At 38.4% G+C, this 18,762-nt stretch overlaps 1 protein-coding gene across 19 annotated transcripts in view; it reads right to left on the minus strand.

Annotated features, from left to right (window-relative positions):
• ULK4 (unc-51 like kinase 4) overlaps positions 1-18,762 on the minus strand; it is a 659,217-nt gene that overhangs the window by 436,559 nt on the left and 203,896 nt on the right. For 12 of the 19 annotated variants that reach the window (XM_058288214.2, XM_058288209.2, XM_058288215.2 and 9 more), the window contains one exon: positions 12,005-12,132. In XM_058288214.2, coding sequence (XP_058144197.1) covers positions 12,005-12,132 — 128 coding nt within the window. Of the gene's footprint in view, positions 1-4,473; positions 4,630-12,004; positions 12,133-18,762 lie in introns of all 19 variants that reach the window. The other 7 variants (XM_058288208.2, XM_071211993.1, XM_071211994.1 and 4 more) reach the window with 1 other exon arrangement.

Raw genomic sequence — 18,762 nt, forward strand, 5'->3', positions numbered from 1 at the left:
TACATTAAAAAAAAAAAAAAAGAAAGAGCTCAGATTGTAGACCTAATCTCACAACTAGAGGATCTAGGAGAAAAATAAACCAAAAGCAAGCTTAAGAAAGGAAATGAGATAAAGGCAGAGATAAATAAATAGAGAATTAAAAACAATAGAGAGAATCAACAAAATTAAAGGTTGGTTCTTTGAAAAGATCAATAAAATCATACTTTTAGCTAGACAAACAAAAAGACAAACAAAAAAAGAGAGGGTGCTAACAACTTATACCAGAAATGAAAGAAGGTACAATACTCCTGATCTCTAGAAATGAAAAGGATAAGAAAATTCTATGAACAACTCTATGCCAACAATTAGATAACCTAGATGAAATGGAAAAATTCCTAGAAATATATAAACTACCTACACTGACTCAAGAAAAAGCAGAATGAAAAAACTGAATTGGTCATCAAAAGCCTCCCACATAAAAAGAAGCCCAGACTTCGCTGGTGAATTTTACTAAACATTCCAAGAAGAATTAACACCAATCATGTTCAAACTCTTCCCAAAAGAAAGTGAAGAGGAGGGAACACTTCCTCACTCATTTGATGAGGGCAACATCGTTCTAATACCAAAGTCAGCCAACAGGAGAAGCCAACACTGAGCCTAAGCCCTCAGCCTCCAAGTTGGTTTTTGGAGCCAGCAGCAACCTATCCCCTCTGGAATAGACACATAATCTGGCTATCAATTTGCTTTCCTTACCAGTAAGCTTCTGCCAACACCACCACCAACACCAAACATCTTATTTACTGTCATGGTAACTGGCATAACACTGTTTCTGATCAAGGTATTTACTAATAGCCTAAGAAATGTGATGATGATTGTACCATGTACCTCATCATCCAGAAGCACCTGGCTTGACAGAAAGGAGGAATAAATGGCCTACTGAAAACTCAATCATGGTGCCACCTGGGAGACAACATGCTGATAAAACTGAATTCTATCTTATAACATGAAGTTATGTTTTGAATCTGCAACCAATACATGCTATTGACTTTCTTATAAGCAAAATGCACAGGTCTGGGAGTCAAGGGGTGGAAGTAGGAATGACCTCCTCTCACTATTAAACCTTGTAGCCCACTCATAGGTTGTCTGCTTCCAGTCTCCACGGCTTTGAGCCTACTGGTTTGGGAGGAAGGAAGGAGAGCTTCCACCAGAGGATACAGCAAGTATCTCACTGAACTGGAAGCGTAACTGTCACCTAGTTACCTGGGTCAATAAGAAAGTTACTCAGGTAGTTTCATGGACTAGATAAAAAGTTATCCCTGTATCTGCACCATGGATATAAGATAGTGGTAGTTTTTGTTAATTTGACAATATGCCGGGTGAAAATAGTATATTTATTGTTTTAATTTGCATTTCGTTGATTACTGAGGCTGAATATCTGTTCATATCTTTACAAATCTCTTCACAGTACAAAGATTAATACTCTATTTTATCAGATATAAAAAGCTCCAGGTTTTGTTACCAGGTAAATGCTAATTATGGTTTTAGGGGAATAAAAAATATTTAATTCATAGTATCTGGTTTTAGTCTGCCAAAGGGTTGCTGATGTAAAGTACCAAAAATCTGTTGGCTTTTATAAAGGGTATTTGGGTAAAAGCTTACAGTTCCAAGGCTGTAAAAAAAGTCCAAGTCCAACTCAAGGCACCATAAGAGGTACTTTCTCACCAAAGTCAGCTGCCATGTGTTGAAACAAGATGGTGGGTAATCTGTCTGGTCTCGCTTTAGCACCTTGCTCATGAAGGGCCTGTTAAGGAACTGTGTTAAGTCTGCTAAAGGGGTGCCAATGCAAAGTACCAGAACTCTGTTGGCTTTTATAAAGGGAATTTTTTGGGGTAAAGTTCCAAGGCTGTAAAAAGTCCAACTCAAGGCACCATAAGAGGCACTTTCTCACCAAAGTCAGCTGCCATGTGTTGAAGCAAGATGGCCAGCAATCTCTGCCTGGTCTCTCCTTCCCATCCAGCTGTCCTCTTCCTCCTGAGCAATGTGGGCCCAGCCTCTTGAGGCTTCATGCTCAAGTGATCCTGCAGTCCTCTCTCGCCTGGCATAGTGCTCGTTTCTTTCCCAGCCCTTCTATATCAGTCTCAGCTGTTCTCTCTTCCCAAGATCAACTGCAAACTATTAGGCAAATGGCTCATCTCTCCCTGCCCCTAGCCAATCAAGCCCTCTCTTTCTGTTACATGGCAGGATCAAAAACGAAACTGCTCTCTTCTGTGTGTCTGTCTGCATGAGTGTCCATTTTGATCAGACCTAGCAAGAGGGCAAAGACTCAACCGGAGTCACACCCACTGATGTAATCAAATCAAAAGCCCTAATCGTAACAGGTAATTTTAATCAGAGACACCTCAGATGAATTTAATGCAATCAAAGGGTATTTCGCCCAAGGACTAGATTAGTTTACAAACAATTTTGAGGATTCATAAAATAATCTCAGACTGCCACAGAACCAAACTATCAGTATTTCCTTTTATGGTTTCCTTCATTGCTTTTTCTACTCAAAAAAGCTTTCCTGGCCCATATCTAAATATATTTTCTTCCAACCGTTTATAGTTTCTTTTTGGTATATAATTCTTAAATCCATCTGGAATTAACTTTTATATAGTGTAAGCTGATGAAATAATTTTTTCCCACACAGTTGAACCAATTATCCAGAGTAAATATTTCTTAAAAAAAATAAAAAAAAAACTTTGAAGATCTAAGAAGATTTTGTTTATTCCACTGATTATCATATTAATAGCAATGCTATGAGGGGAACTAGCAAAAAAAAAAAAAAGCCCAATAGGCACTGGCATTTCAGGCTCACAGCAAACCTATACAATGACCTTATAAGACAATTCATACTCTAAAAGGGTTATCATATCTAGAGACACATAAAGTCCTATTTTATCACCTGTCATATTCAAAACGAATATGAAGACATTTGGAGAAATAGGTGGATATTTGGGATTATCGTATCGTTTTTACCTGACCCTGCCTGTCTCATGCTCAATAGATCTGCAGGCTGACACCATAGAAAATGTATTGAAATTTAATCCATAAAAGGCCAGTAGTGATGATGGTAAGCAGAAAAAAACATCTACATAATGTAACAAAGGTTATCATGCATTGCTCGATGTGAGGTTTCAGTTCTCGCGCAGATAGCAGCACTGTGATTTGCTCAGAACTGCAGGAGTTAGTGGAGTTTCAAGGGACATGTAAGGGAGGGAGAACACTTTTCCATATTAAGTCATCACAGAGAATTTTAATCTCACTCTAGCTCTCTTTTGCATACCTTTACATTCTACCTTGGCATTTTTTTACACATGCTAGGAGCAGTTTATCACAAATGGAATACCCAGGCTGCATAGCACAAAGGAGCAAACACCCCCTATTTTCCATGGTCTATACCGGCTGCCTATTTGTTTCTGAGAGCAGTTTATAATCTAAATTTAATCTATAAAGTCTAAGAAAATTTGAGCTTTGAAAGCCATAAGGATCTCCTTAATCCTTCCAAAACAACTGGTACTTACTAAGATTTTTCAGTTTTTTTTTTAACGACATTAGTTTATTTTTTAATTATAGGAGTGAAACATACTTATTACAACATGGCTAAAAATAAAAAATGAAGACAGTACAAATAATCTCCCTACCCCACTCTCCTCTGAAAATAAATTTAGTATTACCCTTCCATTCCCATCTATTTACCAAATACACAAATAGGATAGTTTTCTCATTCTCATTTGTTGCTTCATAAACATATCATAAATACTCTTTTCAATTATCTGCAAATAAGGAACACCTTTCCAGATTAATCAAATGAATCACTTATTTACATTATACCTATATAGTCATTTATTCAAGCATTTCCATAGCAATGGAGATTGACTGTATTTCCAGTTCTCGGCCACTAGAAACAATACATTGGATAGCTTCACATATTCTGATCAATTAATATTTTTATTTCTGGTAGCTAAACATCAAATGCAGGGCTGATAGAATAAAAGCATCAGGTGGTATTCATAGCAAAAGATGTTTCCAACTTACTGTCCAAAAAGTTACAGCAACTCATTCACATTAGCAATGTTTAAAAGTAACTTTGGGCTTTGGTTCTGCCAAAATGGAGTAGCCCCATTCCTCCCAAGTCCTCCCTCTTGCATCCAAAATACGCTGGACACAATACAACAAACAAAAAATACATACAAACAAAAGCCTAGGAATGAGGCAGCAGACTGTCTAAGGACCTCAGGACCTGGAGGACGACACAGGCATGAGTCTCATCAGTTTCCTTACTGCCTGTCATAAATCCCAAACACAATGTTGCAGAAGGCTCCAGCCCAGAACTGCCAGAAACAGCTCCAAGAAAAGCCTGTTCCCTCTAACCAAAGGATGGGCGAAAGGGTGGCCTAACCACAGAAAACCTGCTTCACATCGGCCAAATACCAACAGAAAACACACACGTACCTCTTTCCACTCTCTTCCAGTTTCAGCAGGTCCAAGCAGGGAGTTGATCTCCCACCCCACAAGCATCTCAGGCCCAGGAAAACATGTGGTGTGCTCCATTTCCCCCACTGGGAGTGAGTGTGAGCATGGTGTGGGAGGCTAATCTTCCATCCCCTTCTGTGGAAGCAGATGACAGTTAGCTGATTCTCCTGAAGGGGTCGTGTCCCTGAGACTGGGCAGGTCCTTCACCGGTAAAACCAGGCTGCTCTGCAACTACTGCAGCGGAGCAGTGTAGATGGGTTAGACTGGGAAGCTGGTCTTCCATTCCCCCACTGGCAAACACAGATGGTTCTCCAAAACCCACACCAGCGTAGTGTTGGGAGCTCAGTGATGAGCCTGACCTCCAACCTCACCTATCAACAAGGCTTAATGAGGCAAAGCTAGGTGAGAGTTACCATCAGGCTTTAATACCTCCCCCCAGTGTCAAAAAGACCCAGTGGAAACTAAGCTTCCACCCACACCAGCATCAACAAGGTGGAACCAGGTGAAGTGAGGCAAGAGTAGCTGGCACTCAGCTTCCCCCTCCTCCACTGTCAGAAAGGGCTAATGGAGACCTGAGCCTCCATCCCTACTCAGCATCAATGATGCGAAACAAGGAGTGGGGGAAATGGGGCTAGCTGGCACTTCGCCAAGATTCATAACTTACCAAGATTTATAACAAGTTTCTGAAAACTAAAGGCAAAGAAATAAACCTTCAATGAAGTCAGAGAGAAATGATATGTTACTTAAAAGTAATCACAGGTGATTTCTCAGATGAAACCATGGAGGCCAGAAGAAAGAGGCACAGCATTTTTAAGGACTTACAGTTGCAAATTTTAATTCCACTGAAAACAGAATTCAGGAATGAAGGGAAACTAAATGTTCCTCAAATGAAAGAAAACTAACAAAATTTCGTGTTAGCAAAGCTACTCTTAAAGAATGGCTAAAGAAAAATCCCTGAACAGAAAGGAAATGGTAACGGAAGGCTAGGAATATCAAAAAAAGTAAAGGACAAAAGAATTGGTAAAAACGGGGGTAAATACAGTAATCTAACCTACTTCTCACAAATTTATTAAATCACATTTGATGACTGAGACAAACAGAAGATATATATAAGGCAATTATATTTAAGTGGAGCAGCTAAAGAAAATAACAAAATGGACCACAAAGTTCACTGTAAAGTGTAAAATTATATATATTTTTTAAAACATTGGGATCTAAAGGCTAGGCAAAGAATTCTTAGATTTGATATAAAAAATATATTTCATTTAAAGGAAAACCTGATAAGTGGATTCATCAAAATTAAAAATGTTTGCTCTGCAAAAGACCCTGTCAAGAGGATAACAGAAAAGCTACAGACTAATAGAAAAGTGTTTGCAAACCACATATCCAAACGATGGATTCATGTATATAGCATAGTAAAAAAAAAAAAAAAAAAAAAAAAAAACACTCTCAAAACTCAACCATAAAAAAACCCAGCAATCCAAAACTAAGTGAAAGACATGAGGAGACATTTCACTGAAGCAGATACACAGAAGGAAAATAAGTACATGAAAAGGTGTTAAATATCATCGGCAATTAGGGAAATGCTAGTTTAAGCTAGTTTAAACCACAATCAGTTATCAGTACACACTTATTTGAATGACTAAAATTAAAATATGCTGCCAAGGCTGTAGAGAAACTGGATCACCTATACATTGCTAGTAGAAACGTAAAATAGTGCCACCATTCTGGAAAAGTTTAACAGTTTCTTAGAAAACTTGCCACAAACAAGCATTTCCCACAGAACCCAGCAACTGCACGCCTGGGCATTTACCCCAGAGAAATAAAGATTGAAGTCAACACAAAAACCTGTACATGAATGTTCATGACCTGGAAACCAGCCAGATGCCCTTCAAGGTGTGAGTGGTGTAAACTGTGCTACATCCCTACAATGGAACACCACCCAGAATTAAAGGAACAGGCTACTGATACACCTGGAATGAATTCAAGGGCATTCTGCGTGAGAAAAAAAAAAGCCAGTCTCGAAAGGTCACACACAACATTCCTGATGACAATATGAGAGAAACACAGAACAGACTAGTGCTTGTCAGAGGTGAAGGGTGGGGCAGGGAAAGCGGAGGAGGTGGGTGTGACGATAAGGGCAGCATCAGGGGCCCTTCAGGGATGGAAAGTCCTGGTGCTTGACAGCGTCCCTGTCGCTCTCCGGGTTCTGTCATTGCACTGCACCTCTGTAAGATGTTACTGGGGAAACTGGGTACAGGGTACAAGGCATCTCTCTGTATTATTTCTTACAGCTGCATATGAATCCACAATTATCTCAAATTTAAAAGCTTAATTTAAAAACTAAAGGGGTGAAATTTGATGATAAAGAATAATTTAAAATAAATAATGTAAGCCTCAGTGATTTATATTCTCAAAGCCCTCAAACACAAAACAACTGTTCTCTAAAAACAGCATTTATCTTGGTTTTATTTACACTTTATTGTCAAATTGTGAAAATAAAATATTGATTTTAAAAACCCAATGAATCTATTAATGTGGAACGGTCATGTTTTATACCAGTTTAAGATTATAAAATATTTAATAAACAAAAAAATTTAGGTAATTTTGTCTACATCTTTGCTAGTACTGGATGTTATCTCACTTAAAATAAAATCCCCAATCTGAATTTCATTATTTGAAATTTAACCAAAATGTCCTTTATCTATTAATGATATTAAGACTCTTTTTATATCATGATTTGTGACTGACAATCCTTCTGTCTTCATGTTCAGATACCTTGTTCACTTTTCTATGAATTGGTTGCCAAATTTAGGAAGATGTTTTTATTAGGAATACCACTGAGTTTTAACAACATCCTCATATCTACTGAGATAAGTTTTTCTTCTATAATTTGATTTTGATGGATTTCTTAGTGTTGAACCACTTTGGTATTTCTCATTTATTATTCATAGAATGTGCTATTGGATTTAATTTGCTAATATTCATTTTACTGTCAAATATTTTTTCATAATTTTGCTGTCAAATTTCTCCCATTTTTTAAAATCTATTCTGGTTTTATAATTCTTTACTCAATTTTGGTAATTCATATTTTCCTAGGAAATATCTTTTTGTCTATTTAAAAAACTACTGCATAAAGTTACACATAATAATCTCTCAAATCTTTTAATTTTTTTTCCATACTGGTATTTATATCAGCTTTTTCATTCCTATTGGTGAACGCTTTTATGTCTCTTCTTATTCCTCAATGAGCCATGTTAATACATCTTATATGTATATGTATTGGATTTTATACTTTATGAAAGGAATGTATTTTTCCTTTCTTTCTGGTCCAAGATTCTTAAATTGATTATTTAATGTTTTCAGTCCATTTATTTTTAGTAATAAAAACATTTATAGCAGCAAATTTTCCTCCAAACATTTTAAATTGTATCACTAAAGACTTTATTAACTTTTTATTATGAAAATTTCCAAATAGAAACAAAAATAGGAAGAAAGAAGAGTGTAGAAAACTCCCTCATACTCCTTGGCCCGTTCCAAGTCTCCTGGTCCCGCAGAAGAGGAGGACGATCCTGGACGTTCAGGGAAGGGGGTGGGGGACAAAACCTCAACCTGCAGATTTCCCTCCGTTCTCCTCCTTTTGAGTCCCACCTCCCTCAACCCACTGCTTCAGGATACCTTGTATCCCTGATTCCCAAACTTTCCAGAGTTCTGTTCTGCAGAACTACAGGCCTTTCCCCTTGCAGATGATGAGGGGTTTATCCACTGGACTAAGTTAGTAAATATTCATCTCTCACCTTTTCAGCATCCAAAATACAAGGACCAGTGACCAAGCCCATCTGCTTAGCCATCTGTCCCTTTCTCTCTGCCCCTGTGCTTTTGTGCCTTTTTAATTCCTTTACTCTCATTTTAGTACAGTATTGGGAGAAAGCAGCTATAACCACATTTTTATTCCTCAAGAAGATGACTATTAGTTCTTCAATTATAAATTCTTCTTCATCTGTTCCTTTCCACCTCCTAGAATTCATGGCATTTTGCACATGAGGACTCCAGGGCCTACACTACCTTTCTTATTGTTTAAACCTGTTTTCCATGTCTTTGTACTCTAGCTCTACGTGGCTCAACGCTGCTTCCATACTGCCTTGCAAAGCACTCATGTCTTCCTCCAGAGACTGCTTTCAGTTTTATTAGGAATACCACTGAGTTTTAAAAAAATCCTCATATCTAAAAAAACACTAAAAAAACAATTTTTAAAAATTTAATTACCTCTCCGTAAGGGTTTTCTTTGCTCGATTGTAAAAGTTCTTTTCTGTCTCTTCATCAGTTCTGCTTTGGGAACAGTGCATGATATTTTTGTTCTTCCTCCTTTGAATGCTGTCTCCCCCTCAATGGGCTATATCTCTGCCTGAACCTGACTCTGTCACCTCTCAGCATGTGGTCTGGCCTGACTGTGGCAAAGTGGCACCCAATGAGAGGGAGCTGTTCTCAAGTGCAGGAAGTGAGGCAGCAACAGGCCTGCCAGGACAGTGCTGCTCTAGATGTCCTGGGAACTGGGCTGCCCACCCCAGCAGCAGCAGCCCACAAAAGCAAGGGTGACGTCCTTCGGGGACGCACCGGCAGCTGCGTGTTGGACCCTGTGGAATCCCAGATCCAGTAGTCACCCAGGCTTTGCGACAGGGCCATTACCTCTGCCCTGGTTCTGCTGGCCGCTCCAGCAGTGTAATAGGAATGGAGCCCCCCTCCTTTCTCCCAGGAGGCTAAGCCTCACCTTCCAGCCCCCTCTACACTCTCCTGCTCACTGTGTTGCTTGAGAGAGCGAGCAGAGGGGAAGTCAGGGTCAGGGTCAGGGACGTGCATTCCGACCACCATGTTCCCACACTGATGAAGTCACTAAATACTCAAAACCACAGAGAGTGCCATGGAGGACCAAAGGCTCCAGGCCCTGCTCTGAAGCTGTTCCCAGTTAGAGGGCATCTGTACCTGGGGTTATGGGCTATTTTAGATGAAGGAATCAGAGTGGTGCTCAGAAGAGCTAACGCGTCATTGCCAGGGACCAGCACCCCGGGAGGAGCTCGGGGAGGAGCATCGCAGGCTGGGAGAAGCCCGGGGCATGGGACAGGCATGGGGTGCTCAAGAGCAGCAGACGGGGAGCACGGACCAAGCAGAGAGGAGAGCCGTCAAGGGCAAGGACGCGGAGGTGGGCAGGGGCCAAGGCAGGCAGGTCAGGAGAAGCCACGGCAAGGACATCATGAGAGCAGTCTATGCAGGGAAGAAACAAATGCTGGTTCACACTGTGTAAGAGGCTCCAGTTGCAATACTGAGACCAGACTGTGAGGGTAAGAAATGATGGAAGAACAGCCGCTGAAAAACTACTTCAGCTATCCTCCTGAAAATGGGCAGTAGACACAAAAAGAGATTAGAAGCAGCAGAGCCAGTGGCAAGGCTACGAAAATTAAATAGAGTGACTTTCAGTTCCAGCCAAAATGAACTAACAGGGAGAAGATTCACCCTTCCATCTAACACAACCAAAAAAGTGACAAGAATATATGACAGTGATTTTCAAGACACTAAACACAAAACAATAAAGGCCAGTGATCCCCAAGAGACAAGAAAGCAAGGCTCAGAGCATCTATCTGCCCTTCAGTGGGAGGTGGTTCAGCTGTAATGTAATGGTGTACTAAAAGGCAAATATTAAGAGGAGAATCCAATAGAATTCCACAAATCACTACCAACCAGTGAATATGCACAATTAAAATCATATGCTGATGGGTGGACAGATATTGGTAGTTGACAGTATTTATTGTGTGTGAACAGACATTTTCAAAGAGGAAAATATGAAAAATCTCAGAATAGATAAGCATTAACAGATGAACATTTGCAATAAATTTATGAAGCAGACCCTAACTTTGAGGCCCAATAAAGCAAAATGTTATCCTCCCCAAAAAAGAATTCCATTCTTATTATATCTGTGTTCAATTTTTATTATTACATTTTCAACTTTGTCAATTTAAAAACCTGTAGAAATTTGTCCACTCTCTTGTTATATACATAATAATATCTTCAATTCTGCCTTTTGACTTGAAGCCTAAAATATTTACTGTCTGTCCATTTACAGAAAAAAGTCTGTCAACCTCTAATCTAGAACAATCCAGCACTTCCAGCTCTGCTCAATATTCTACAAGTACATGGTGGCGGACTTGGCCCAGTGGTTAGGGCGTCCGTCTTCCACATGGGAGGTGTGCAGTTCAAACCCCGGGCCTCCTTGACCCGTGTGGAGCTGGCCCATGTGCAGTGCTGATGCACGCAAGGAGTGCCCTGCCACGCTGGGGTGTACCCCGTGTAGGGGAGCCCCACGCACAAGGAGTGCCCCGTAAGAGGTGCCGCCCAGTGCAAAAGAAAGTGCAGCACACCCAGGAATGACGCCGCACACATGGAGAGCTGACACAGCAAGATGACCCAACAAAAAGAAACACAGATTCCTGTGCCACTGACAACACTGGCGGACAAAGAAGACACAGCAAATAGACGCAAATAGACACAGAGAACAGACAACCGGGGTGGTGGGGGGAAGGGGAGAGAAATAAATAAATAAATCTTTAAAAAAATAATTTAAAAATTTAAAAAATATATTCTACAAGTACATAACAGGATCTGGAAAGAGACATAAAACCAGACTTTCAGGGATCAGCTGAGCTTCAGTGGTGCATGGGGCATGGACCTGACAGTTGAGAAAATGTTAATCAAAAAGCATCAGAGAATGGAGAGCTTAGGGGGCATCTAGCACAGCTTCTCCTGTAAGAGGAAAGAGTTGAAACCCAGAGAGAGTGCAGGATCTTCCCAGTCAGGACCAGGGCACGGCCTCCTAAGTCTTGCCCTACTCCTTCCTCTACTCCACCAGGCTGCCCCTTCCCAGCCTTCAGCAACTCATTCCATAGTCTCCACAACAAGGGAAAGCGCGAGCAAACCACTGTCACGAGAAACCAGGACCAAGTTTAGCACCCTTCCCTGGATTGCCTGTCCTGCGTCAGTTTCAGAGATTTCTGAGGTTCCAGTAAAATATTAAACCTCTGAAAACCTAGAAAAAAAAATGTTAAAGATCAGGTACACAAGAAGCCAAGAAATGCCCTATGAAAGACAATTATATATATTTGAATGTGGTTTAAAGAGGAAATTTTAGGTCATATATGTGTTACTAAAATAAAAATTTAAAAAAACCAACAACACAGGACTGTACAACACAGTGGAACTTTAAAGTAAACTATGGACTACAGTTACTACTATAATTATAATAATATCATTTCATCAACTGTAACAAAGGTACCACACAATGCAAGGTGTTGTTAATAAGGAACCCTGCATGTATAGGGGGTTATATGGGAATTCTGTATTTTCTTCATGATTCTTCTATAAACCTACTTCTCTAATTAAAAAAAAAAAAGGTATTTTAAAAACATTAATAAAAGAGGAACCAAATTGAAGTTTTTAATGAAACCATAAGAAAATATCATACCTTGCTTGGCAACTGAGTAGCAACATCTCACGGTTATGAATCAAAATATACAAAAGAACCAGGAAGGCTTTTGCTCTAATGGAAGTTGAAGGGCTGTCGAATAAACGGATAATTGTGGAGACAAAATCCTGCAGGAAAGAATAAAAATTTCTTTCATAAAACGTGAAATAAATGGGAGTCTCAACTATCAGGTTAAATAGTCTCTAATAATCAAACAAATGCCAGGAAATAAAATATCAGCTACATACAATATGATCCATTTATATGACATTCCAGAAAAGGAAATGCTATAGGGGCAGAGAAGAGACCAGTGATTGCCAGGGCCTGGGGTGGAAGAGGGTTTGATGAAAAAGGGTGTTCTGTGGCGTGCTGGAACTGTCCTGTGTCCTCCCTGTGGAGGTGGAGCCTCAAGTCCATCTGTGTGCTAAACCTCATAGAGTGTACACCAAAAAGGGCACTGTACTGAATATAAAAATTTTAAATAATAAAAGATGAAGATCTATATCAGGCAAACCCAAGCGAAAAAGAAAACAAGGACTGTGTTCCTGATATCCAACAAAGTAGGATTCAGACCAAAAAGAAGTAAACAAGACAAAAAATATTTTAAAATGCTAAAGGCCACCATTCACATTTACAACAACAGAAAAAAAGCTGGGGGAAAAAAAAGTAAACAAACTGAAACAAAAGGAAGAAAATAAGAAGGATGTAAGAAGAAACTAGTGAGGTAGGAAACTGAAAAATAGAAAATAAATAAATAAATCAAAATGTACCTTTAAAATACATCTACAAAATATATAAATCACTAGCTAAATTACTGAAGAAAAAAAGGGAATAAAAAATCAAAGATATAAAAAAATAAGAAAAGAAGGAACTCCTTACCTGGCTTCAATACAATGGTGTGAAAGTGATCTGTGTAATGTGTAGCTATAGTTAGTATATTATCGCTATGTAATACCCTACAGTGTAAATATACAATTTATGTCTCCATTCTACTGTGAAACATTTGGATTGTTTAGAGTTTGGGACTATTATGAGTAAAACTGCTATGGCTACCTTTGCACGTTTGTGAATATAGTCACTTCTCTTGGAATACACCTAGGAGTAGAACTGCTAGGTCAAGAACTAGGAAGGCATCCGTTCAGCTATCGGAAACATTCCCTAAGAGTTTTCCAAAATGACTCCACCACTATAAGAGCGCTGCAGAGGCTCTATATCCTCAACAACCCTTGTTCTTATCAATCTTTTGCATTTTATTCAAATGTCTAATTTCTGGTATTCAAGACCATGAATGACTATAAATTTAAAGAAAAAAAACTTCCTAGAAAGCCTAGTATAACTCACTTTAAAGATATCCAGGGAAGCAGACTTGGCCCAGTGGATAGGGCATCCGTCTACCACATGGGAGGTCTGCGGTTCAAACCCCAGGCCTCCTTGACCCGTGTGGAGCTGGCCCATGCGCAGTGCTAATGCGCGCAAGGAGTGCTGTGCCATGCAGGGGTGTCCCCCGCGTAGAGGAGCCCCATGCGCAAGGAGTGCACCCTGTAAGGAGAGCTGCCCAGCACGAAAGAAAGTGCTGCCTGCCCAGAAGTGGCGCCGCACACACAGAGAGCTGACACAACAAGATGACGCAACAAAAAGAAACACAGATTCCCATGCCGAAAAAAAAATTAAATAAATAAATATAGCCAAAGTTTTATGAAGAGGATAACCCATCCCCTTTTCTAATGTATGAGATACTACGGAAGGATTCATGGCAATGAAAGAACAAAAACCTATTTAAATCTCTCTGACAAAGAGTGTGACATAGATTTTGGTATAAGTAGCAAGAAACCATGAAAATAAAAAAGTGTGTTAGTTAAAAATATAAAAATTTACAAATGATATTTAAGCACCCTGAAATCATGTTGATACATATTAAAATACATTTTATTAGATTTTATGTTAAAAATAAACATTTTAATCATCCATAGACTTAGCACTTATAAATTCAGGTCCAAAGAACTTATGCTAAAAATACAATTGGTGGGGAAGAGGATGTGGCTCAAGTGATTGAGCTCCCACCTACTACAAGGGAGGTCCTGGGTTCAGTTTCTGATTCTTCTAAAGAAGACAAGCAAGACAGCGAGTGGACACAATGGGCTGGCACAGGCTGCTGATGCAACAAGATGACACAATAAGAGACACAAGGGGGGGAATAAATAAAGAAAATAAATCTTTTAAAAAAATACAATTGGTGTCTTCTCATTCTTTTTTGGTTGCCTAATAAAGTGGTTCAGCAAAAAATAAAGACAAAACTCTATCATTTTCACTTATAATATGTAATGAAAAAAAAAAAACAACAAAGCAATCCCCTTCACAAACAGCAACAAATCACATAGGGAAAAAAAGTGTAAAAGAGAAATGTCTGATTTATACAAAGAAAACTATAGATTTTTATTGAGTAATACAAGAGCACTTAAGAAATGGAGGGGCAGCATAATATGATGGTAAAGAGCTTAGATTCTGCATTTAGGAAAGCATGAGGAAAAATGTCACATTTCTTGACAAAATATTTAACCTCCATGATTAAGTTTCCTCAACTAGAAAAATCATGCAGAGATGATTACACTTGCACATCTCATAGGCTTGATATGACTGAAGGATCTGCCCAAATGTTTAAAATATATAATAAAGCTGCAATAATTACATTTTTAAATATTGTTATGGAAAAGACAAAACAATAGAAAAAGGAAAACAAACACAAGTGCATATAAAGCTGACTTTAGCAAATAAAAAAGGTAGGACAGACAAGGGTGCCAAGTCCACTCAATGAGGAAAGAACACTCTCTTCAATAAACAGTGCTAACACAACTGGATATCCACATGCAAAAGAATGAAACGGGGCCCCACCTCACACCAGACACAAAAAATAACTCAGAATGGATCAAAGACTTAAATATAAGGCTAAAATTACAAAACTATTACAAAGTAGGGCAACATCTTTATGATATTGTATTAGGCAATGGATTGTTAGATATAACACCAAAAAAAAATAAAATTGGAATTCACCAAAATTAAATACTTTTGACTTCTGGGCATCAAAGGATATTATCAAGAAAAATACCTTTAGAATGGGAGAAGAAAACCTATACAATGGAAGAAAATAATTGTTAATGATATATCTTATAAGGGTTTATTATCTAGAATTTATAAAGAACTCCTACAACTCAACAAGAAAAAGACAAAAAACTCAATTGAAAAATGGGCAAAGAGCTTGATAGACATTGCTCCAAAGAAGATATACAAATGGCTAATAAGTACATGAAAAGATGCTCAACATATTAATCATTAGGGAAATATACATCAAAACCACAATGAGGTATCACTTCACACTGACAAGGATAACTATTATTAAAAAAAAAAACAAAAAAAAACACAAGGGGTTGGCAAGAGATAGTAACTCTTGCGCATGCATGCTGGTGCAAATGTAAAATGCTGTACCTGCTGTAGAAAACAGTTTGGCATTTACTCAAAAAGTTAAACATACTATACGACCCAATATGGTACATAGGAATATACCCGAAAGACTTGGAAACAGGGATTTGAAGAGATATTTGTACACCGATGTTCACAGCAGCATTATTCACAACAGCCAAAATGTGGAAACAATCCAAGTGTCTATCAACAGAGATGGATAAACAAAATGTAGTGTATATATACAATGGAATATTATTCAACCATAAAAGGAATTAATTTCTAATACAACATGATAAACCCTGAAGACACCATCTTGAGTGAAAAAAGCAAAACACAAAAGTACAGATACTCCACATGAAATATCTAGGTTAGGCAAATTCACAGAAACAAAAAACAGAGTAGTACAGGGGGGCAGGAATGGGACACAGAATGGGAAACTACCACTTAATGGAATGGAAGGTGGTAATGGATGGACAACACTGTAAAAGTAATGGATGTCACTGAATTGTATACATAAAATGCTTAAAATGGCCATTTTTATGTAATATGTATTCTACTACAATTTAAAAAAGAGAGAGAGAGCCCACTCACAAAAAAAGGCAAAGGACAAACTATTCAATGATATTCTTACTTTCTTCTTACACTAGAAAGACCCTGATGAGGTTGTTAAAAATTAAATGAGGGGAAGCAACCATAGGATAATATATATCCTTCAACATGAATATATAATCTTGGAAAAATATTTGAAATGTCTGACAAAGAATTCATGTCTTTGTGTATAAATAACTCATCAATAAGAAATAAATGAACACTTCAGGAAAAAAAAACAACTCTAAAAGAACTCTAAACTGCCGATAAGCAAATTAAAATAAATTTACCCTCAGTAGTAATAAGAGAAATGCAAATTTAGGAAGAATAAGAATTCATTTTATTGCAAAGCATATTACCAAAGATGAAAATTGACTGTAGTCAGTGTTGGCATGGTCATAGGTAAATGAACTTTTATTTTTATTGTGTTAATATATATACAACAAAAATTATATATATAGGGAAGCAGACTTGGCCCAGTGGTTAGGGCATCCGTCTACCACATGGGAGGTCCGCGGTTCAAACCCCGGGCCTCCTTGACCCATGTGGAGCTGGCCCATGCGCAGTGCTGATGCGCGCAAGGAGTGCCCTGCCACGCAGGGGTGTCCCCGTGTAGGGGAGCCCCACGCGCAAGGAATGTGCCCCGTAAGGAGAGCCACCCAGCGAAAAAAAAGAACAGCCTGCCTAAGAATGGCGCCACCCACACAGAGAACTGACACAACAACAAGATGACGCAACAAAAAGAGACACAGATTCCCGTGCCACTGACAACAACAGAAGCGGACAAAGAAACAAGACACAGCAAACAGACACAGAGAACAGTCAACCAGGGTGGGGGGAGGGGAGAGAAATAAATAAACAAATGTTTTTAAAAAATTATATATATATAAAAACAAAATTTCCCATTTCAACCACTAACATGGGTACAAATCAGTGACATTAATTACAATTACAATACTGTGCCACTATTGCCGCCATCCATTACCAAAACTCTTCAAAAAGAAACTCCGTATCAATTAAGCAATAACATCTGATTATCTACCTCCCCCAGCCCCTGGATCTATAATCTACTTTCTGTCTCTATGACTTTGCATATTCTAGTTACCTCATATAAGTGGCATCATACAGTATTTGTCCTTTTGTGTCAGGCTTATTTCACTCAATATGATGTCTTCAAGATTCAAATGTACTGTAGCATGTATCAGAACTTCATTGATTTTTTTAAGACTAATATTCCATTGTATGTATATACTATATTTTGTTTATCCATTAATCTGTTGGTGGGTATTTCGTTTGTTTCCACCTTTTGACTATTGTGAATAATGCTACAACAAAAAATGGTGTGTAAATATCTGAGTCCCTGCTTTCAATTCTTTGGGATTTGTACCTCGAAGTAGAACTGCCAGATTATATGATAATTCTATGTTTTTTGAGGAACAAAACTTTCCACAGTGACTGAACCATTTTACATTTCCCCTAGCAATGTATGCGAGTTCCTATTTTTCCATATCCTTGCCAACACTTTTTTTTTTTTTTTACTAGTCATCCTACTGAGAGTGAACAGGTATCTCACTGAGGTTTTGATTTTCATTTCCCTAATGGTGAATGATATGGAGCATCTTTTCATGGGCTTACTGACAATTTGTATATTTTCTTTATAAAAATATCTCCTCAAATCTTTTGCATATTTTATAATTGGGTTGTCTCTTTATTGCTGAGTTGTAGTGTTTTATATATTCTGGATATTAAAACCTTATCAGATACATGGTTCTGAAATTCTGTAGATAGTCTTTTCACTTTCTTGATAATGTCCTTTGATGCACAGAAGTTTGATGAAATCCAATCTATCTTTTCTTTTCTTGCTCATAATGATTGGTATCATCATCTAAAAATCCATCGCCAAATAAAAGGTCCTGTTACCTTATGCTTTCTTCTGAGAATCTTATGGTTTTAGCTCTTATATTTAGTTCCTTGATGGTAAACAGATAAATCTTATATATACCTGTTATACCTCATAAAATTTATCCTAACAAAGGGATGAACAAAAAGAAAGCTTGATGGACTCGAATGCTCATGATAGTGTTGTTTATAATAAAAAACAAAAACAGGAAAGAATCTTAACCTTCAAAAACAGGGGATTATTTAAGTAAATTATAATTGTAACCAAGACCTCTATCTACCCATAACCACTTTTTCCTTCCTCATTATGACAAACACTAACTATGTATGTGGAGAGGGAAGGGTAGGGTGGTAGAACTGGTAGAAGTGGCACTAAGTGACTTCCAAACAGGTTAGAAGCCTTGCCAGGTTCTCAGGCATCACTCTTGGAACCCAGACTCTATGCTGTGAGCAAGCCAGGAAGCCTGAAAAGGCAGGCATGGAAAGCAACCAAGACTCCCAGCCCACAGTTCCAGTTAGGCTCCCACTCAACTTCACACCAACCCGACCATCATGGGAATGAGCCCTTGTGAAGGTTTATTTTCCAGCCCAAAGTCAGATATCCCCAACTAACAACGTGTGGAGTGGAGATTACAACCTCACCAAGCCTCAGTCAAATTATAGACTTGTAACAAAATGAATTATCATTCTTGTTTCAGCCACTACATTTTGGGATGGTTTGTTACTCAGCAATAGATAAGTGAAATATGGCTTAAGTATGTAAGGAAAGAGGAAAGTTTTCTAGGCACAAAAAAAAATGGTTTTTAATTTTAGAA

Source organism: Dasypus novemcinctus, chromosome 26 (assembly GCF_030445035.2).
Source record: "Dasypus novemcinctus isolate mDasNov1 chromosome 26, mDasNov1.1.hap2, whole genome shotgun sequence".
NCBI classification, from domain to species: Eukaryota; Metazoa; Chordata; class Mammalia; order Cingulata; family Dasypodidae; genus Dasypus; species Dasypus novemcinctus.